This window comes from Egretta garzetta, unplaced genomic scaffold, assembly GCF_000687185.1.
Source record: "Egretta garzetta isolate BGI_Z169 unplaced genomic scaffold, ASM68718v1 scaffold435, whole genome shotgun sequence".
NCBI classification, from domain to species: Eukaryota; Metazoa; Chordata; class Aves; order Pelecaniformes; family Ardeidae; genus Egretta; species Egretta garzetta.
This window is the reverse complement of record NW_009259691.1, coordinates 173,254-197,010: the sequence shown is the minus strand read 5'-3', so window position 1 is coordinate 197,010 and position 23,757 is coordinate 173,254. Positions and strand designations below refer to the sequence as shown.

Genomic DNA, 23,757 nt, shown 5'->3' with positions numbered 1-23,757 from the left:
GGAATCTCTCTCAAGGTGGATTTTAAAAAGTATGCAGGCATCAAGGAGGGATGAGAGATCCCATCGCTCTTGCCACATCTGATGGGCAGAGGCTTGCCCTGAAGAAGTTGCTCAAACTCTCCATTTAAGCCAGGGGTAGCAGTGCTTACTCCAACCCACTAAAAAGGGTGCTGGGTGATTTAATTAGATAATGCTTTAAAGTATTTTGAAGATGAGAAGTGCTGTATGTGGCAATTGCTCAGTTATTATCACAATCCAAGTAATCTATCATTCTTGAAAATATCTCATAATTTTTGAGGACAAAAAATAATCTAAGGGGTCCTATTCCCACATTACGTTTAGATGTGGGATACTGCAGGGCAAAGGTCTGTCATTTTCATTTTCTGGGAGGTGGCACACCACCTACAGAAAAGTACGGTCTGAATAAACCTAGGTACCATACACTATACTTCTGTTAGATTGATCAGGTTATGAAGTCCTAAAATATGCAAATGGTTTTCCCTGGTAACAGAAACTGACCCAGAGTTTCAACTTCAGTGAAGGAAATAATAAATAATGACACCAGCAGGTGTAATGGGCAGAGGGAAGGGGAACAACCCCCCGACTAAACAACTAAGTAACAGAACGATCTTTTTTGTTAAATGGATACGTCAGTCTCTACCTGACTGAATTCAAACTTTTAGAATGGGTGCTCAAGAGTTCCTCTTTTATTATTTTTTAAGCACCTCAGATAATACAATAAAAAAACTCATTCCGTCTCATACAGAATTGGCATGCAGCGTGCAAAAGCATGGCAGAACCGGTAGTCTAGATTTTCTTACATATAAAAATAACTAACCTAAATGAAAGTCATGAAGGTGGTAGAACCAGAAAACCCCAAACCTAACTCCACCCACCAAATGGTGAAGCACTTGAAAGCTAGGAAATGCTACATTTCGCTAGATTTGCAGTAGCCTCCCAAATCTCAGTCTCCACAGTTAATGCACTGAATAAAGCAGGAGATTAATGGAAAACAAAGATGAAGCAATTACATAATAAGAGGAACTGTATCCTAAAGCACACAGCAGGAGAGCTGAACTAAAATCACATGGAAAGATAGAAGCTTTTATTTTTTCCCAGCCTATACTCTACTTGTAGCAGACAAATCACTACCAATAGCTAATTACCGTAACTGACAGTCAGCTTTGTCCGTAGCATATATCACAGCAGAACAGCAGCCTGATGGGGTTCAGCAAGTGTAGAAGAAATATGACTTGTGAAACCACTACCATAAAGCAGCACAACAAAAGCTGGTATGAATCTTTGTGTTGGTATAACAAGAACAGCATGTCAAGATCTTTCCAAACTTCAGCATTTGTCCTGAATTCATGAGAATTAGCTAAATCGTGAGTCATTTAGGAAACTTGGTACTCAATCTAAAACTGTTCCTTGCCAGCTCAGGGAATCCAAGCAGAGAAAAATCTACAGTACATCCAAATTCTCAGACAGGTGAGTCAGATGCAGTGGGGCATTTTCTAAAGGCATCTTTTAAGACCAACCATAGTTTACCCCAATTAGTCCTCATCACCTGGTTTCTCCTCTCACAGGTCTGAACGCTGCTTTTCAAATTGCCTCTTTTCAAAACGGTAGCTGCTCACGCAGGGGTCGAACGGAGAGACTGCTTCCTTTTACAAAGGCCACCTCGCTCTGCCCTTTGCAGGGGCCTCCTGGCACTGGCCAGCTGAGGATCATCACCTACCCCAAGGAGGGTGGGCTGCAGCTCCCCCCGCAGTTTCCTGGCCAAAGGCGACCACCACTTTCCAGCCAGTGAGGACAACAGGGAAACCCTCATTTACAGTTTTGCATGCAGTTTGCATACCTGGAGCTACCTATCACGAAGGCTTTTTTTGTTTCTGAATGACCAAACCTCAGTGCCTGCAGGGAAGAGCTTCTACAGGCTTCAGCTTGTTGGCTTCCTGTGTAAATTGAACAGCATTTCGCTTTCTGGTTTTTGCTTAATAAATATAAAGAAATAACCTAAATGAAGAATCCAGGAAAGCTGAGGTGTTGAAAAAGACACCTGTAATAAGACAACACCTCAAGTGTGTTGGGTGCTGCACTTGAACACAACAGGCAGACCCAAACAGCAGCGCAGGTAGCTGTTTTAACTAGTACAGACATGCAAGCAAGAGGTTCATGATACTAATTACAGTCACCACACAGTGATTCACACAATTTATGTCCTTAGATGAGAATATTCCAATTTTCATCAAATTATTTTTGAAATAATATATGTAAAATAACCTGAAACGTGTGAAGTGTGGCAGAGGGGTTATACATTTACAGACACGGTTGCTCACGTGAGTTAAGAATTCAAAACGAAACCACTAGTCATTTTCAAACCAGAGTTCTCCGAGGCAGCAGGCAGGCAGCATGAACGGCTGAAGCTCGCAGCTCCTCTCCCCTCTCGGGACCCTTGGCCAGCCGCTGCAACACTTGGGTGTGCCCTAAATTGCAGGTTACAGGCTGTTCCAAGAAGCAGTTTTAAGATTCTTCGCGTATTGTCTCAGGTCTATAAAGCTGTCCCTCCTCCTGTCAGGCTTACAGAGCACACTCCCCTAGGATATTATCTGGAAAAGAATTTCAGCTTATAAAACAGGTTTAGCAGCTGAATAAAATATCTAGAGGAACTGTATACTTTAGGATCCTTTTTCACATAATAGACCTGTTCTGAGGTACGTTTTTTCCTTATTATTATTTTAAACTAATCTTCAGTGGAAAAGATTACTATTCCACTCAAAATACTGCCACAACATCTCTGTTTGTTCAGATAAACTCAAAAAACCAAGCGATGCCTTTAGTTAGACTGCTAGTTCACTATCATCATCTTAAGCTATTTTACCCAATCTGTAGATTGCTAAACAGCTGTTCAGCAGTCTTGTGTACGAGCAAATCTCATCTGGACCGATACATTTTCTTTTCCTCCTCTTGCAAAATAAACATCTTAAGATTTATTGTTGCAGTTAATCACAGAGAAAGCAAAATATCAGTAAAAAGCTCAGCAATGTTTGTTTTATAATATTTGCTCACTGTCCTCCCAAGAGTGGAAACTAAGGGCTACCTGGAAGAGTTTAGTGTGTGTCACTCTACCAGAAAAACATCTACATGCAGACAGAGGGGGCATCTCTAAAGATAGCAATCAAATCATGAAATGTTTACAAAATAAATCATGACACCAATGACCTATATGCATTTGCAAGTCTGGCAAGAGAGTAACTGCTGATCTTAGCAACAAAATTTCAGAAGGATTCATTTCAGAAATCTTCCGTAAATTTGGATCCTGTTCTTCAGAAGTAACTGGAGCTCTACTAGCCCCATCGTGACTGAACAGAAAAGCCAGGGAGTCGTGACCTTGCAAGCACTGGGTGCTCACTAGGTTCTGTCCCCATCCAGTTCTGCCCCTTCTCATTTCTGCCCCTGAGCATTAAGCTGTTCAACAGATGGTATAGAGGAATTTAGGGTTTGCTGGATGTTTTAAGTATCAATTTGAGTAGACTGTAGCAAGCTGCTTCGCTTGCCTTTCGGTATGAAACTGCTCTGAGCACTCGTGTCATACACAGGTTGCTTCATCAGTGATTAATACTGTCCAAAGCACCAAGCCACACGCGTTAGTGCTGTACTCTGCACCAGTCCTGGCAAACCCTTACTTGGACACCAGGTCACATGTTTCAGGTTTCATCTTCTTACAAATACTACACCAGCTTCATTTGCACAGGAAGGGTAGAAACAGATGTATTTGTGCAAGTTACTGTAGCCCATTTAAAAGATGCAGTTAAGTTACAGACACAGGAAAAGGAACTATCTAGAAAGCCAAAAAGCAAAACCAAGTCAGACAGAACACCTCAGAAACTGACTACAACCCAATAAATAAATAAATAAATAAATAAATAAATGTATCCAATTCCTTAATTGATCATGCATCTTGGCCAGCATTTGCTATTTTATGCTTTTAAGCCACTAAAACATTTCTACAAGTTTGAAAATGTAGACCTTGTTATTCTTGTGGTTTATCAGTATGACCAAGGCAAGCTGTGATACTGAAAAAAAAGAAATCTCCTGTCACACCAGCCACTATAGCAAAATGTGCAAGAGACAGATCCATAAGTGTACCTTGACGTCTCTAGACATCATACAGTTAAGTCAGGTGTCTTCTACCCAACACACATACAGAAACCTATCTATGTTTGGTAACAGAGTAAGTTGTTATTGATATAATGACATCCAGGGGAATTAGAGAGGGGGAAGTCAACACATGGTAGTGTAAGGTTAAACTAATTTAAAAACCAAAACCAAATTTTATACTACACCTAATTTTTTTAACTCCAAATTGCCTCAGCATTAGCAATGTCAACTGCAGTGATCAAAACTGGAACTGCTTGAAGGAGAGAGGGAAGGAACATCCATTAAGGGAACAACTTCAGATTTGCTCTAAAGGACTGGAAGGGAGGACTGACAGCAACACAAAATACCTGAGGGAAGAAATTGTTTACAGATAAAAAATTGGGGGGAAAGGAGACATATAACACATGGTGGTGAGAAGGACAATATTTGTCACAAAGAAAAAAAAAGTAGGACTTACTATTTTGCCGAATTGATATCTGAAGCCTAGCATTTGGATGACACAGAAAACATTTCCAAACAAGAATAGAGATATCCAGGTTTCCCAGAAAAAACATTAGAACATATTTACAGGTCATTCTTCCTCCATGGATGTGTTTCAGAGTTTACAAGAACAGGGCAGATGCACCAAATCTCTAACACAAAAAGGGTTATTTTTCCAAGTAACTCTGTATTTCCTCGTACATGTTCAATATATTAGATAACTATACACATGGGCACAGACATATTTGTACTCAAACAGCTGATCAGGTGGTCTGGCCTTAGCTATTTTATTTTCCCTCTCCAGCAGAAAGAACTTACTGTTCTTGTTTCTCAGGAGAAACAACATACTTCTATATTAGTATCAGAAACAGAGTGCTGAAACCCAACATGTGGTTCACAAAGCAGCATATCTTATTTTATTATAAAGAAAAACAATGTCTGTATTCACACAAAATAAATTACTTTCAAAAGCTACAAAGCAAGGATGTGCTGTAGAAATATAAAAATGAAAGATATGCAGGAGGTCGTCTTAGTATCTTCATTCAAACTGTGCATATGTGTAAAAACCAGGACTGGAATTTCCCATCCCTCTATGAACAATTTTAATTTCAATTTCACCTTATCCTTCTCGTGCACTAGAGAGCAGTATGACAGGTTAGACATAGAAATAAATATTGTCAGAGAGAAAGAGAATTTATTACCTTTATTGTATGCAATTGCAACCACTGTGAGACTTTGACCTATAAAGAGAAAGGAAACTACGAGAAATAACATGTAAGAAGCAGCCAAGGATCCTATCTATAATGGTATTTTTCCAGAACGCTGTCCTAAAATTACTTAAAGAACAGTCATGTTTTCTTTGCTCATTAATTTTCTTTGCTCATAATATTAAATGCATTAAAGAGAGGACAAATTTTTTTACCAGCCTAAAAGTTTTATGGACTTTTCCCAAAGATCACCTTTGTAAGAAAACGAAGAGTTTATCCCATTCTGCTGATTAGAGAGGACTGTTCTGTAAAAGGTCATCCTTCAGTATCCAGATGTAGCTTATTTTTCCTTTACAAAGGGAGAGGGATGCAAGGAAGAAGTGCTGTATACAGTAGGTTCATGTTCACAGTCTACTGCAGGTTCATGTTCACAGTCTACTGCCTTGGCAGGTGTACTTCAGGCAGCTTGAAACCAATAGCATAAGGGACTACTTACCCCAAAAGGAACCCTAGCTTTGGTTTTGGGGTTTCTGAACACAGTGTACTTCTACTGATAAAGAAAAAAATCCTGCTTCCTTCCCTCTTAAAGTTCCAATTCAGTTTTGTGTCTGTTATAAATTGCAGAAAAATCAAGCAATGCATTCACAGTTGTAATGACGAACTTGGCTATCCCAGAGCTCTGCACACTCTCAAGCGTACAAACAAAAAATTGTTAGTGGTAAGATTTATTCCAATATCTGAAACCAACAGATTTTTTTCACATTTAGCTTAAATAATGCACAGCAGTGAAATATGCACACCACCCTTCCAATTTAAGATAGCCTCTAGTTTCCTCAACTGTTCAAATATAATTAAGCTCTCATAGCACTATGCAATTTCCATTAATTTGCCGTTTCTTCTAGATGTTTAAGAAATGCCTTTTAGAGAACCAAAAACTTACCAATCTTTAAGCAGCAGCACAGAGATCTGCTCTGACCAGCAGGGAGAAATTCTTAGTGTGTTAGAGAGGAAAAATTACTGCCAGTGTTAACCATGAACAACATCAACACAGACAGCATACAAAACCCACAAGACATGAACATCGCTTGGACTTGATCACCGTCACTGTTTCTCCCATAATTTTCTTCTGCTTACTAGTTATGAAGCTTTGGTTTCCGCACGGATCCAGAAACATGTAACTGTCCACCACACAAGCAGGTCATAGCAAGAGAGCATCTTAAAAATTCCCACGGCTTCTGTTTTAATTCTGTCAATATAGGTCTGTCTCAAGAAACCTGACACGCAGTTAAAGGAACAGCCCAACTTGACAACAGCTTTGCCTTCCTCATAGCAGTCTGCACACCAAAACTGCTCATAGCAACACAACTGCAATATTATTCTTATTTTAGTAATTTCCATGTAAAGCACAGGCTTATGCCTCTCTCGTAGCTGTGCTCTCAAAAAGACTCTACAATTATGAAAGCCAAGATTACTTCTAATATCAGCCACCTTCACATTTTAGGAATGCCAAACAGTCACAGGCACTCAGCACGGAGCATATGCTCCAGCTCATCAGCCCAGAGATTTTGATGGCAATAATCACAATAATTTCACAGTTACGGAAAATAAATCCTTACACACTCTACCATTTTCCAAGTTGCTGTACAAATTTTACCGCTAGTTTCTAACCGTGACTTGTTCAGAGAACTGCTGTTGTAAAATAGGATCTAACTGGTGATATGGGACATCCCTGTCGTAGGCCACTGAAATTTCCTACTCTAAGCCCCAGCCTAGCCAGAGGTGGCCTGGCCCCAAATTTCATGTACAGAAAAGATTTGATACTACCAACTGCTGCCAGGCTAGTCTCTGTATCTGCAGCAATCTTGTCCACGACCTCCCAGCTACCTGACAGCCCCTTAGGAGATGCTCTCACCGTGCCACCAAGCATCCAGAAATACTAGGCACAGGCAAAGAACCTCCATGCTCTGAGCAGACTATAGTGCCTGGTGGGGAAAGGAAAACATGGGAGGAATCCTGGATGTATGGCAGTCCTGGTAAAGGAGAAAGCCACTGAACAGGAACTTGCCATTTCTCTTGCTGTATCTAGTCTACATCTTCCTTCACCCAACTGAAATCCAAGGATGGCACCATCAGTTTTCCACATGTAAGTCGGTCCCATACGTGTGTTTGCGGGGAGGAAAGGGACATGTCTCTAGACAAAAGGACCTGTACTGATGCCTAAAGAAAGGCCAGTCACAGAAAATACTTTCCTAAAAAAGCTGAGATCAGCTACTGGTGATTTACAGGAAGCGGATACCAGCATTCCAATTGCAAAGCCACAAGCACATCACCTACAGGACCAACCTGAAAAGAAGCTAAGAACATATTTGAGCATCCCTGGAGCAATGCCACCTGTAGGCTACCTCAGCACTAAACTCTATCTGGACAAGGACTGTCCACTCCTCACCTGCTCTGTGCTTTAGGTAGTGTCCCCTTCCTTTTCTATGCTACACTAGTTATTGGGGCAGCCGGGCCAGCACAGCCAGCACCTGCACCAGCAGCAGCAGCTATTTCTCTCTTTGGTGTGTATTGCAAAGTGCTGTTTTACTGCCATCGCTCGCAGAGTGGTTGACACTGAAGGGAGAGCAGGTGGGTACACACAAATGTATCCTCTCCTCTGCCCAAGGTTAGCACAGCGGTAGGACTCGCCTTGCAGCATTCACCCACACCCTCCAGTTGTCAAGGAAAATAAACAAAGCCAGTAAACTTCATCTTGAGTCACTCAGAACTAATAATTTCAAAGTCACTACGTGGGACTGTTACAAAATAAGCAAAGTTATCTGTAAAGATAGCAAAGACACCTACACAGATCTAAACCGTAAGTCACTGAGTTTAAATATGGTAGGAATTTAACTTATCTTCGCATACTCTACAACATGATCTACCATTAGCGAGATAGGGCTGCTGCTGTTCAGTTTTCTTCCTTCTCAACTTCAGAGGCCAAAGGTAGCTCAGACGGTTTGGTCACAGGGAATATAAACAGCCAGCGGCCACATTTCCTTACTAATGGCTCTAACATCAATCTCAACAGGACCATGCTTCTGGCACTTAATAAATTACAGCTTTTGCCATTGTCTTACATAGTCAACTAGAAAAATAGGAATAAAAAGACTACATACATATTGCACAGGTAATGCATAGCACCCTCTATACAAATGTCCTACACAGAACACAGAGCTAAAAATTTCACACCGAAGTGACCATTTCTGCTATGAATCACTGCAAAATGCTGGCTCTCACTGTAATTTTTAATTGAATGCAGTGTGTCAAGGCCATTTTGAAATCCTCTCACAAACACGAGCCCTTACCAGCACCCTCAGGACCCCAGCAGCCCCACTAGGGTTTTACCCACTTGCCCAAACAAAGGCGAGCTCTGCTGTTCAAATTACTCCCTTCGGGACACACTGCACAACCCCTCTGACTTAATTTTACTTCTTCAATAATACCACTGCGAACACACTGAATGCTAATAATAAATAAATTATTCAAATATTCCGTCTCTACGGAAGCACCACATGAATCATCTTCCTGAAAAGAAACTCCTGAAGAGATTGTCAGGTACCCTTCATATGGGGGGAAAAAAGAAAAAAAAGAAAACAAAACCAAACAACAAAAAAAGCTAATTTAAATAATAATGCAATGTGAATGAAAAGTGATTCATTGGAACAAGGAGACATAGCAGCTTTGCTGGTAATTCAAGAGGTTGACCAAAGGCAAGTCACCAGCAAACACAGAGCATGACAAGTCACCACAGTTTCGAAGAAGCAAAATTGGCAGAGAAAACACGGTGAAGTCAAATGGTTTGGCATGCTTCTGATGAAGATAACTAAATTGGAACTAAACCGGACACTCAAAACCCCAAATCTCCACACCAAGGTAATTTCTGGAGTTAAAGGGTCCATTTCAAAGTGCACCTCTAAGAGTAAGGAGCTTAACTGAAACTTCAATGGGAAAAAAAATCCCAAACCTAAAACACACTTCCCTGCAAAAGCTAACAAACAGCACTGTTGCTTTTTACAGTTAGGTTCCTCCTATTTAAGGTTCTCCTATTAGCGGAGCATCGGAATATGATATGGAGCCAGTATTTTGTACACTGACAGCTCCGGGCAGCAAGAAGCAACATTATTACCCCCATTTCATAGAGCAGAAAACCAAGGAATTATAACCCCAAAGCAAAAAAAGTACTTAGATTCTTGGGGACTGTGAGATGCCCAAATATGCATCAGGAAACTAATGGTTAGTGGGATTGGGGCATAAGGGTCTTGCCCAAAGTTGTGTTACAAATCACAGCACGTAAGTCTACCGATCCTAAGGCTGGACTGGTTTGCATCACTTTTGGTCTTTCTTCTTACAGTCATTATTATATCTAAGTGTTAGATAATATTAAATTATCTGTAATACATATGCTACCTTGCTGTGTTGGGGTTTTTTGCATCTCTAGGTAGTAGAAGAAAACAGACCATTTGTTTCCAAGTTTATTTTTCTTTTGAGGTGTAAGACATGCAATTCTGAAAGTTAAATGTACAAGAGTCTTACTCAATCCTCTCGTCTTTCAGCTCTCCCCTACTCCTGCAGATGAATTTCCACCGGAACAAAGACAACCACTGTGCCTGCAGGGGCCCTTGGGTGTTTGCTGGTGGGTGCTAACAAACACATCCCAGTTTTTCCCATTATTAGAGAGAAAATGCATGTGGCTGCACGCACGCAGGAGTCTTCTCTTCGTGAATTTGTTGTCAACTTCCATCTTGAAAGTAATGAGAACAACTCCCAAACCTCTCCAAAGAGAAGACTGAGTAGCTGGTATGGGCAGTACTTGTCCAAAGAAACCGGTCCCTACTATTGTTGTATTTTTATCCTAATGTTACTATTAACACAAAAACACAGGCTGGATGTCTTCATTTATAAGAGGGGACGATTCTAATTTAACCTTCAGAAGGGAAACCAGCAACAGTTGCCACCTTTCTGCCTCCTCCCCGCTGGCTTATTTCCACCTCAGCAAGTGCTCCTATTTAATAGCCTACATTTGGAAATGCGAAGTCCCAAATCTGCTCTCTCATTTCATACAATTACTCAAAGGACAATTAAATGAACTGTTTGGTCATTTCAAGCATTCTCATGCTTATTAGAGAAGAAAAAGATCTCTTACAAATGTGTGCATGTGTTCATAAATGAGCCGGTTCCCTATCTTTTTCTGTAGGAATTATCAGGTCTGGTGTGTCCACATTTTGTACCAAATAAACTTGCAGAATTAGGGATGCAATTTTCTGGCACTCTCGAATAAATACCCATTCTCATCCAAGAATAAAGTGATCTGCGTGCTTTGGCAATTTCCTTGAAGTCTCATGTTATGATCAGATATCAGTACATTAAAATGCAAAAGCCACCATCTTAGATTGAGGGCATCAAGAGTTGGTATCTTGCCTACAGCAGCAGTGCCCAGAGTTTCCATTTCTACTCTGCAATGAACTCTGGAGTCACTGTTTCATGCTGGTTTTGGTGATACCTGACCCTGTGAAGACAGTGTCTTCCAATTCTTTCCTGCCAGAGCTCCTCACAGGTGGTGCCAGCTACAGCCATGGCAGCTGGACCAAGGTAGATCACACATGGGCTGCTAGAAGCATCAGTCAGAGATGAAAATGTCTCATACAGTGCTTTCCCAGAGGAGGAGAGGCCAGGCTGTCCCCATGGAAGCATCCTATTGCTTGCTCTATTCTGGAGCATGAGGGTGCCTGTTCCCTGCAGCTGATAGTAGAGGGAGAACAAAGCAACTTGTGAGCTCTGGGGAAGACAACCCCTCCTTTCTCAGGCTCCCTCAGGCAAGTGGGACCAGAGGCCACACGTGACTCCTCACTCCTCCCCTCCTGTGTTCTGTGAATGGGAAGGGATTTTTACCAGTCTTTTTTTTTTCCATTCTAATTTGAGAGAGACTCGCAGCTTCAAAGGAAAGCCACGCAGTCTGATTTCAGTTCATTGACTGCTGCAATCCTGTTCACAGGTGTGAGTCTGGGTCTGCAGGATCTCTGGAGCAAGAGCTCACATCTTTAACATCCACAGGCAGCAGATTTAAACTGTACTGATTACCAGACGAGGAAGTGCGGGACCTTGCTCACACAAGAAAGCAGACAGCACGGCAGGGATCACGGCTGTACCTCCAGCTGGTCGGGAACTGCTGGAAGAAGTAGTCCAAAGTGGACCATCCAGTCACAGTGATGAGGGCCATCTCAGTTTTCAGCTCCAGCAGCAATGGGGCCTTGGAGGACCCAGGTTCACTTCCCTTCCCTGGACAATGAAGAATCACTAACCATACTACCATGAGGGCCTGCTTCTTCCAGGCTTTGACTAGAAACTCAGGAAGCTTACCCAAGAATGGCATTAAGCCTGGCAGACGTGTACTTGCCATAAACCAGAGAGGAGGCATGGCTTTATGTCAGCCGCTGCCCAGTCACAGGGCTCTTGCATCTTCCAGGGCAACTCCGGCAGTTCTTGCACTCTTGTTTCAATCCCCGCTGCAGCAGCAACAGCAGATGCAGATCACCGTTTTCACTGTACGGTGCTCTGTTTCCGTGCCAGCTGTAATTACACCCTCAAGCACCTTCGACATACACTTCCTTGTAACTCAGGACAGAACAAATTTGATACAAGAAGACATAGTAATATGTTGCATTTAGTTTATTAAAGTATGAGGGCAAATAGGACAAAAACAGTGTGGTAAATTCAGTGCTTTTTTCCCCTCAAAATGGAAGTTGTATATTTAAGAAACAAAACCAAACCCTGCCACAGTCCAGTTATGTCTTACAAGGTGGAATTTCTCAGCAGCCGGAATTTACATGACTGCTGCTAAAAGTTAATTCGAAGAGGTATTTTTATTTTATTCAGGGAGAATGTTAGATATATTGAGAGCAAAATAGTTTTATTATTACCATTGATCTGTGAGCAACTGTGTCCTCAAGTCTGTAATATGAGATTAATACCCAAGATCAGAGCAGAGGCAACAAAACTGACCTTATCTGAACAAGATGCATTAGTTTCAAGGTCGTGAAGTTAATGTGATTATGTCCCCACCTATCTCACCCAGCACAAGTTCCTGAAGAGTTTAGAATACGTCTAAATCTTTTCTACTGTAAAGACTTTTTCCTGTCATACATTTTATTGAACAAAAATGGATGTGTTATGACAGCTGAGAACAGAAAAAACAGTGGGAACAAAGGCTCTCCATACAGCAGGTTTAAACAAGATTAAGCCATGATTTGAAACAAAACCACAGTATGCACAATAACAAGCTACAAAAACTGATAGAAAAAGTAAAGCAGCAAGAGCAAAAACCTGTTTTAACTGGGAATCCTGAGGCTAGAAAGCAGCAGTCTCCACAGACGTACAAGTAAGTTTTGAGAGAAGGAGTCTGGTAAGGCTGAAGGTCCTATCTATATTAAACTCTGCACAGGACTTCATGAGAAGACCAAAGAGCACAAGATGTAAGGAGCAATCCTCACCTAGCAGAAGGAGCTCAACATTTCAAAAAGCACCTGAGCAGGTGACTTAACACAAAAAGTAAATTTATTGTTCATTTGTTTTTATTGGAGAGTTAATTCTAGGAACAACAGGACCATGATCCTCAAAAAAGAAACTGAGGTAGCCCTATCATACCTAATAAAATCACAGGCAAAAGCAAAATGACATATATATATTGTTCAAAATTCTTCAACAAAGTACAAGCAAAGACAGCCAGAAAGGAATAGAGAATTAATCCTGCTCATGTCAAAGACATTAAGGACACAGAATAGCTACAATGAATTTTACCTTCCCTTTCTCTTCCTTTGCTATTTGAGGTACACAGATAACTGGTTTCTCAGTCACTTTCTCTGGAGAGATATGATAAATGCTTTACAGTGGTTAAGATTACTTTGCCAAATATTTCAGGTATAAAATGAATGGAAACCAGGAGCACCTACAAGTCTTTCTTGGCTAAAAAAGTACTACTTACATTGCGGAAATTTTTTTTTCTTCATTCCCCAGACCAGAAAAAAAGCATTTTCCTTAACAATTCTGAAGAAATGAAGTGTGACGACTGCACATGAATATCACATTTACTAAGATTTCAGAATTATTATGTATTATTGCCTAGAACATGCACCGAAGATTCTTTTCAAATGTAGCAAAATACTTACCAAGTAAAAATAATTTAAAGTACCTTTGTTACTTAAACTTTTGCCAATCACAAGGCAATATTACAACTTGAAACTGACAACTGAGTCAATTTTTCTTTCTCCCGTTTGCATTTAAGCCAGATATAAGCACTGGAAGAAGAGACTTAAGATGGTCATGTAAGGTAGGAGACAAACCTCTCCACCCCCTCGTCTCACACCTCCCTGCACCCGCTACCGTTCCTCTACACAGGTCTTCTGGAAAAAGTCAGAAGCAGCAAAGAGGTGGAGGCACAATTTTCACGTAATCAGCTGAAGCCTGTACGTGAAAGAGCTCAAGGGAAAAATGAAAAAAAAGACAGAAAGAAAGGAAGAAAGAAAGAAAGGCTTGGTTGAGTTATTTTCTTGTTTTAAAATTAAAACCAAGAAGGTTAAAAGATGACTTTAATGAGGTTTTTCTTCACACTCTCTCATCCTTCCAGCCTCAGTTGTGTCATGCATATTAGAGTTCAAATTGGCTGCGTTTTCCACTTGAAATGGCAACGCAGAATGCCAACTCAGTTAAAGGTCTGTTAGGCTTTGTTAGTTGCTTGAAAAGGCAGTCATCTCTCTCTTTTTCTCTATTTCTTTAATATGCTGAAATGTTTTGGGCTTTTAAGTTTTTCTCCCTCAATTTGGAAGGCAGAGGAGAGCAGAGGAGAAGAGGGTGGAGACCAGCATACTCTTCTGTATTGGGAGGAAGCTTTAAGCAACAACTGAGATAGGAAGGACTACAAAATCGTTGTTATTCTGGATATCTTGCATCATAAGAGGAGGTAAAAGATTTGTGCCATACAGACTTGACAAAGCAGTTTACATTTTAAGAACTCAAATTACAAAGACTGTGTATGTGCACATTTAAAACTGAAATTGTTGGAATTGGACACGTTTAAAACTGGAATTGTTGAACAACTGAAAACTAATCGAGCTTATCCATTCACAACAGTTTCTTTTTTCCCTTATCAAAAAAAAAAAAAAAAATCTAGTTCTTTCCATTAGGAAGGACTTCAAAGGTAGGAGATCTAGCCTATCAAGACTAAAACCAAAAGCTGCCAAATTCTATAATTTATATAATCTCCTAGTGTTAAGAAATAATCTGAATGCTTTAATATATTTAAAATCTGTTTGAACAAATCTCAGCATAGATATTAGGTAACAGAATGGTGCAAGTTCTTAGATATGTGCAAGGGAACAGTTGAAAAATATTCTTGGGTAAACTACAGATGCTGGATGACTTTGGGGTGTTGAAGATGAGCGGTACTGCCTGCCAATTATTTGTGAGCCTAGTTGTGAGTAAGGCTCTACCCTAGGTGATTTGGATAAATGTTGCGGAGAACTTTATAAAGCATTTTCTACCAGAAAGGCCAGAAAACTCTTGGCACCATGAGAATGAACACAAAACTGAGAGACTTCATGGACAAATACTTGCAAAGACTATAAAATCATCCTAAATGGTGTAAGTTATTTTTGCGCCATAGACAAACATATGCAGCCTGGGGAAACAGCCTTCTGTGTTCCCAAAACACTTCCACTAAGAGCAATGGTAGTTCAATGTACTCAATGGCAGAAATATAAACACACTTAGCAGTGAATAATGATTTTATAAAGTCTGTTAAGACTGAAAATCTTCACCTATCGAAACTGCAGTCATATAGCTTCTGTTTATATTGTCCATCCAATGGAAATAAGATATTTAACATTCCTCTGTGAATATAAGCACCCTTAAACACAGTAAGTTTCTGAGACAAATACTCTGTCACTGTTTTCCCCACTACAGCACCACTACCTACCTCCAGGTACATTTTGCTACCAGCACAATTAGGGAGTAAAAGAAAGGATCTCTCTCAAAGAACAACCTTGCTTCATCCACGCAGCTAAAAGCAGTGTTCCTGGAACATTTCCTTCTGGGCACTCTTTATCCACACAAAGGAAAAAAAAAGCCACCCTTTGCCATACTTTACAGTAAGCAAATTAATAATCTGAGGAAAGGAAAAAAGCAGCAACTTTCATAGACTGCACTCACTGTTATGTAGCAAATCGTCACTTTCAAGGCACCAGATGCCCAATAAAGGAGACAGGTTAAAGGAAACAAAAACCATTTGGTTACTTCTTACCCAGTGAGTATTACAAAAGCTGTGCAATTTGCAAGAGGTATTTGTTAGGTAGAACAGTTACTCCAAGATGTAGTATCCATCACCTACCTTGTAGGAGGGCTCCATTTCTCTTGAAAAAGGTGCTTCCTGGCCAAATGGGGGGACCTGATGTGCTAAAGGCAATAAGAAAGAAGTGTAAAGAAAATCTCATTTACAATAAACAATCATAAGTTACTATTTGCATGAATTCTGTTTTGTTTTTCATGCTAATGTAACATCATGTCATTTTTGCCTTCAAGCAAGGGTCTAAAATTTCACGTTAAAAATAGGTCAGTTTGATTCAAGATTCACATTCTCTTCACAAGGAAAAACCTCCTCAGCAAAGCACACACCCACACTCTCTTAGAGGAAGAGAGAAAAAAGCAATATGGAATAAACAACAAAAAAAACCCCAACAAATAAATGTTAAAAATATTTACTGATTTCTCAGTACAGGAAAACATACTCCCAAAGCCATCTGCTAAAAACCCAAATGCTTTATGGCTTTTACTCAACCATATCAATTCGCTACCCCAGCTAACCCATCAACCTGGAAAAGCCTTGGCCAGCCACCGGGGGGTTTCCATGCTTCCACCAGAGCACTTTGCCCACCAAGCCCCCTCACACGCAGGGGTCACCTCAGCGCATCAGAAAACACACAGCTCAACGAGCCATCCCGCGAGCACCACAATTAACAAAGCTTGCTCTTTGCTGTGCCTGTGTGCTTGGTGACCACGGTGGCTCCTGTGAGACCCCTGGCAAGGCGGTGGCCGCGGTGGGCCCTCAGGTGCCTGGCTTGTGTGAGTGCCCACCCAAACCGAAGCCCTTCCCTGAACTCGGGCCACTGCCGAGTCCCTCCTTCCGCCTCCTGCTCGTGCAGAGGCTGCCGGAAGGTAACGGCCTCTCAGAGGCCTCTCCTGTGACAAGCACAGCTGAAGGCGAAGCACGGGTTCAAATGCAGGAAAAGGAAGAGGAGAAGGAAGAGGAGGGAACATCAGTATGATCCACTAAACCTTGTTTCTTTCATTGCCTCAGAGCAGCCCCACAGTGCTGCAGGCAATAAGACTGTGGAGCACCCACTCCAACACCCTGTGGTGCCGGCAAGCCGGAGAAGAGGGGAGGCTGTGAGGAAGCACCTGACGGCCGACTGCACCCCTCCTCAGTGTTAGGTTAAGGGTTGGACTTGATGATCTTAAAGGTCTTTTCCAACCTAAACGATTCTATGATTCCTCTCCCGCCAAGGCACTGGTGCGCTGCTACACCACCACCACCACACCAGAACAGCTCTCCTTCTTAGAGCAGCTGCCCCACAGCCACGTCTGCTGGCAGAAGGACCAAACTTCCCAGACATAAGAGGTAACCTTGCTCTTTTCTTAACAGTGCAGGTGACCACTGGCACAGCTCGCCCTCCCTCTGGAGATCCACAGGCGGCGCCGCCCAGAGCAGTTTTTTTTTCTTGCTGTGTGGGGAGTCCTCAACGGGAGAAGCACTACCCATAGGAGTTCACTGATTGCATCCTGGGGCTCCGGCACAGCAAGTGTTTTAAAAGCACAGTACCTAGGGCAAGTAACTAAAAACATGGAAAAGATTTGTTGCAGCATTGTCAAGGCAGGTGGAAGATACAGATTGCCAGGGGGTCGCTCCTGTAGTCATGAAACGGGTTTCAAAGTCCTCTAAAGCTTGAAGACCATCATAGGTATTTTAATACTAATTTCAAGAAAAGCTTAGTGTATCATGAAACTATGCTATCAATATATAAATAATTGCCCTCTGTCCAAATTTGAACACAAATTAAAAGCAAGGGACTAAATATCCTTCAGTACGATTACTGTAAGCCTTTTTAAGGTAATCTACCTTCCTCTCTGGATGCAAAATGTGAACCAAGCCCCACACACCATTTCTGTTCAAAGTTACTTTTGTCTCCTCTTGAGTTGACTACCACTACACAAAATGCAATGAAATGGAAAACAGATGTTGTCTATTACATTGACAGCATTAGCAAAGTTCTGATAAAATGCCATATATAGAAAACACACTGCTTTCACAATTATTCTGCAGAGACTTTTGTGCTAACGTATAAAAACTTCACTGTGCTAAAATACAGACTGTAAAAGGATCCAAAGCAATTACATGAGTAATAAAAGCCGTCAATACTTCTGAACAGAAAGGGGAGTTGAGAGAGAGAGAGAGAGAGAGCGCGCGCGAAATGACCAAAAAGAAATTAAGTAGGTCTATGTTCATAAGTGCTGGAGTGCGCTGGGGCATGCACTTGTCTGAATACGCACGCTCACTTCATAGGGCTTAATGTAACCAATTGTTTGCATTTCTTATAGTAAGCGCCAGCTCTTCAAGTGTCGCTCCTCAACTCACATAAAAGGTCAAGAGCTGCTGAGGGCAGTCACACTCCTGTAGGCCAGGCTCACAGTTTTATAGTGCATTCAGAGTCAGGGATAATCCTGGGACAGGACCCGTCAAGCTACCCAAGTGGAAAGCTGTAGCGTAGTCTTCATACTGTACAAATTTACCACAGAAATCAGAAATTACAGTATTGTAACTATATGCCTCTCAAAAGCCCAAGAAAAAAAATGGTGAAATTCTGAAATGAAGCCATAGAAAAAATTTATTCCCAGGCTGCCTTATGTCTGTACATGGGTGGAAGAGGGTTAAGGAAAGGAGAGGGAAAAGCATATACATTTGAATAGACAAAATGTCTCCACTAGAGAAACAAAGCCATAGTGATTTATCTTATTTTCCAACTTGAAAAAAGGCCCAAGGCTCTCATAAAAAAACTCCATCTGATTCAGCACAAACCCACATGAACTGAGAAAATTAACTGTGCCTTCCCAGGGAAGGAAGCTAAAGAATTCAAGCATGTAAATAACATACCGCAGTGACCGGTCAAGCCCTTCAAACAACAAACTTCTGTGGTTGTAGGGCTTTGCTGAAGTTCAGCTATGCCTGATCTGTGTTGGATAAATTCTCTTTCTGTTCCCAAACTTTTGCACGTGAAGCCTCAGATGGTATTTATTATTAAAACATACTTCAAGTTGAGAAATGACAGAGTTAAAATATCTCTCACTTTAAAGTGTTCAAAAGCTGCTTTCTCCCTGCTCCAGATTAAGAAACCATTTGAAGAAGTTAATTCTTCTAAAGACCATCTATAAAAAAAAAAAACATTTGGTCAATCCTAGGCACTTTTTCAAACTAATTGCTTCTTTGGTGTAGTCTGTAAGTTACTGGAAAAGAGTGGCTGGTTCTCCTATAGAAGTAGTGGCATATTCTGTACTTGAGCAAAACAAAAATGCAAAATCTGGTTTTAGAAATCTCTTCTGTAATCAATACATGCTGTAAGATTAATATCTATGCAACTAGCATTACTGATGGCAGAGTTTTCCCCCAAACTTATCAACTAATCACACTAAAGTAGTATTTAATTTCTAATAAAACCCCACACAGCTACTAGAAGAAAAAGCAGTTACTAGTTTGAACTTTTGTATCAGTGCAAAGAAACTTGTGGCCTAATACATTTTTGTTATGCACAGGTTTGGACTGACTTAACTCCCAGCAGCAGATGAGCACAGGGCACTTGGGGAGGGACAAAGGGGGGAGATCAATCATAAATAGCTGAGATTTCAAACTAACATCTAGAAAGAAGATGAGTTAGTATAGTTTATGGATAAGATGACATGTGAAACACCAACAGTTACCTGTCAAGGTCCATTGGTTTGATTTGCAGAAGATACTATCGTTTCAAGCATACCCTCAGCCAAAGGGATAGCCAGGGTGCAACAGTATTTGTAGCAAATGCATGAAACAGGATCTGGGGGGCAAGTTCACGTCCAGCCAATGCAGGATCCACTTTTCTCTGAAGCACAGCCATTGCGGCATCCATGCACCACCACAGGGAGGAAACGAAATATTCACACGCTTGCTGAAAACCAGCACCTGAGAGAACTGACGACTAACAGTGTTTAACCCATGAGCGTCTGCTCGTGTGAAATGAGATACCTGGAACTAGGAGCTACCCCTGATCAAACCCAACCTTTCCTGGGGATTTGCTATCGATTTTTAACAAGTGGGACTCGATTTCCGCTCAAGGCAAGTGATGAACTGTTTTTCCTCTTATGACACAACCAGTAGGAAACTTCATTGCGCCGCAGGGCCCCGGGCATGGGAAGCAGCCTGACCAAAGGCTAGCAGGGATTTTTCTGAAGGAAGGCTTTTCCATAGGAAAATGTTGCTTTGCTGAAATCTAAAACATTCCATGGGAATGTGTCGATTTGGACACTTCATGGCAGCCGGCCAGCCCAACCAGGAGCTCCCAGGGCATACAGAAGCAATAATGCATGTGTCGCCCCACTCCCCAACTATTTCTATCAAAATGTACGCCACACATTTATAAAAATCTTTAAAAGGTGTGTAGATTTCAAGAGACTTAAAAACGGAAATATAAATCCTTTGTCTTCTGGAATTCACATTAGAGCAAGGAGACTGCAGTTCTTAAAGCCAAGCGCTAAAAAAAAAGCCAGGGTATGAATTCTCTCTCACAGTTGCAGTATTTCACAACTATGCCAAAAACTCTCACAGGCCTCTTTGTCAGAGAGGCCTGATTAATAGATTTAAAAAACCCAAACAACTAAAAATTCAAAACAAATTCAATTGTGTGGGACTACACACCACAATTAAGGGATGATGAAAACACAGAAGAAAGGCAATAAATACAGGCCAATGACTGTGTTACCAAATATGTCCCAGAGGGTGATGGTAAGCAGGAGGACACAGAAAGGGGGGGAAAACAAACAAACAAGCAAGCAAACAATCCCCTCCCCCCCCAACAGACATTACAAAGGTCACTGAAGCAGGGAGCTATTAGCCCGAATAAGGAAGGCTCAGCAGGGAGGCAGGGAAGATGCTCCTCAAACCTCAGCCCACCATGGCCAAGAGATGGTGGGCTCAGCTGCTGGGGTACAGCTGGTGCCAAAGCACACCCTGGCTCTCAGGAAAGCTTGGAGTACAGGGAAGGACAGCTCGGTAAAGGGTAGAAAGATGAACAGTGTCAGCTGTAAGCTAACAAGCTGTTGCACACAATATACCCAACACAGAGCCTGCAGTAAGCAAACAGATGCTGGACCACAAACAGGCTTCAGTGACACAGAGAATCCCCTCTCAGGCCCTCATCAGTGGCAAAGATGATGGGCACAAGCAAAGATGATTGACTGAAGTGCCTCTATATCCAGCTCAGCCCACAGATTTTGCAAAAAGGTGTAGCAGGAAGAAACACAACTCTTCCTCTTCGGACAAGCACAGTAAGTTCCCAGTAATGCAGAACAAGTGGATGGGAGAGCACCCAATTCACTGCAGTCACCACCCTTTGCCCCAGGGTCGACAGCAGTTACCAGGATAGCAATATAACTGAAAATTCCCAGGAGCAGAAGCTGTGATTGCCAGATGAAAGGAACAAAGGTGTTGCTGTACCTGTGCCGTAAGCACTCCATTACCAGCCACCCACAGTGCAAAATACTTCACTGCAAGTCTCACACCTCTGACATACAGTGACCTAAAGGAAATGTCAAGTACACCAAACCTAGAAACAACGAATCATTTCGTCAAAGACTAACCAACAGAGCATCTTGCAGGTATAGCAACCCACCTCCAGAAGTTTCTGAAAAGCGACTAAACCATAGTTACTCTTACTTTCATGTTGCTCAGGTGACAATACCTGTAGGTGCCTTCATCTGGCTGGAGCCCATGAAACCCTGCATCTAGTGGCAGCAGGGAATGATGCTCTTGACAACTACATTCAGCTCCCAGTGCAAGCTGGACTCGGACTGCTACCATAAGGACGTCCAACTAAACGGATGTCCAACTAAGCTGGAAGATGACAATTTTTACCATTCCTTGAGAAGTAAATTTAGGATGGGGTGGTAGCTGAGAAAAAAAGCTTAAAAAGAATACTTTTGTGGGAATACAGCATCCCTTGATGCTGGAAGATGAATAGCACTTCCTTACAGCAGTCACCCTGTGTAAGGCATGAGAAATATTCACGACTATGACAACGATCAGCCCGCTCGGCTCCCACGCCGCACAAACATGGTCTGCAGAGCAGCTGTCGGACAGCATGGGAGGAAGCCACTCGGTCCAAACCGCACCGCCACGAGCTTGCAGAGTGGACACGGGACAGACGGCATCTCATTCTGGTTGAGGGCTCCTCTAACGCTTGTCAGCTCTTTGCTACTTGCACTGGAGTGCTCAGAGCCTTCTATCGCCACATCAGCTCTGTTTTCTACACTCAACTTTAATGCCATTACTGGACGGGGGCTAACAAGGCTACTGCACTGCAAAGAGGGGTTAATGTTCTACACCTGGGTACATAACCATGGTTGTATTAAAGAATTTATCACTCCCATTGTAAGTTTTGAGCCATACAGAAGCATTTAGATACCGCTGCACCTCTAACACATGCATTTTGTTAACAGGGAAAAAAAATTTATAATCCCTGCCAGCAGCTTGCTGGCAGTTAATATCACAATTAGCGATCACCTAGCAACAGGCAAGCAAGCTTCCTCTGCAATCAAAGGGGAAAAACCTCTACTAACCTGGGCTAATGACAATACATAAAAAAGTATCTGGAAGGTACGTGTTATAAGGTATTTCCTGATTTTAATGAAAACTGATTACTTTAGAGATTTTAAATATATAAATCCATTACTCCATCTTCTCAAATTTTCCATAACTGACAAAACATTATTCTTAAAGAGATTTATGAATTCACAATACTAATTTTTAATTTATGAAGGCTGATCTAATATTCTGGTAATGCTTCTCTTTCCTCTGCAATTCCCTCTTTTATTGTCTCCTGGTATCTCTCACTTACTGCAACGTGTGGGATTGAGACTTAAGCTCCTAGATGGAGTCTTTCCTGGTTTCTCTAGGGTGTCTAACACATTTTCGAGCGAATAATAAAATTTTGATCTCTTGCGCACTCTAAATGAGTTTTCTATATGACACAACTGCCAGAGGGCTTACATCTAAATTTTTATTAAAGACAAAAGAAAAGTTGCTCAGGAAAGCTATTCAAGAACGAAACACCTAAAAATAAAATTTAATGTTACTTTTTGAAGGATGAAGTGGGAAGCTGGCCAAATCTTTACATTCTCCAAATAGCCAAAGCCATTCTCCGGCCACTGTCTCCACTTAAAATAAGTAATTAAGCAAGAAAATAGAGAGGGAGAGAAAGAAAAAAAAAAAAAAGGATTAAAAAAAGCTTCTCAAATTTCCAGAATTAGGGGCCAAAAGTCTAATTCTTAATTTCAAGACAAACATGGTCATGTGTCTTTTGGAGCCCATCAACGACTCTGCTGTGATGCTCAAGAGACCCTTCTCACTGCTGACATGATACATGAAGCCTCCTTGTCCCCTTGGTGAGCCTTTAGCCAGAATTTTGCTCTTTGCCAAGAGCTGAATATATATTTATGGACAACAACGCAGGATTTGTCCTTTAAATAAATAAAAAAAAACCCCATAATTTCTGGAGAGTTGTTGTTTTAAGAGAGATGGCTATTTGAGGTACACCAGCTATCGTGCAAAATGCAAATTTCTCACTAATCTGTTTTTAAATATTTTAGCATATTTATTGTGAACACATTATAATTCTAGGCTGAATACTGAAATAGGAAAAAGTCCAGATATATTTGAAAATTCATGGTGAGACAACTGTCCTATGTTACTTTTAATTAAAAAAGATTTGCCTCCATTGGGAATTGGGAGACGCCGGCTATAAGCCTCCAATTGTAATTCTGCCTCTACCACTGAATCACACAGTGACTTCAGGCAAGTCATTTCATCCTTTCTGTTTCAGTTTTATTCTTCTTCTTCTGTGCTAAAAAACAGGAGTAAGTTCTTACCAACATAGTCTACATTTCTCTGGGAGGAATAAAAAATTGTTAAGTAACAACACAATAGGTAAGGGAATAGTCATTTGAAGTGCATGTAGTTAAAGAAGGAACAACACAGCTCACTTCTAGAGCACAGGTTGTTACTTGTTCCCACTTTCCTGAT

At 41.4% G+C, this 23,757-nt stretch overlaps 1 protein-coding gene across 6 annotated transcripts in view; it reads right to left on the bottom strand.

Moving 5' to 3' along the window:
• FOXN3 (forkhead box N3) overlaps positions 1–23,757 on the bottom strand; it is a 141,496-nt gene that overhangs the window by 64,891 nt on the left and 52,848 nt on the right. For all 6 annotated transcript variants that reach the window (XM_009638854.2, XM_035894270.1, XM_009638855.2 and 3 more), the window contains one exon: positions 15,769–15,833. In XM_009638854.2, the coding sequence (XP_009637149.1) occupies positions 15,769–15,833 (65 nt within the window). The remainder of the gene's footprint in view (positions 1–15,768; positions 15,834–23,757) is intronic.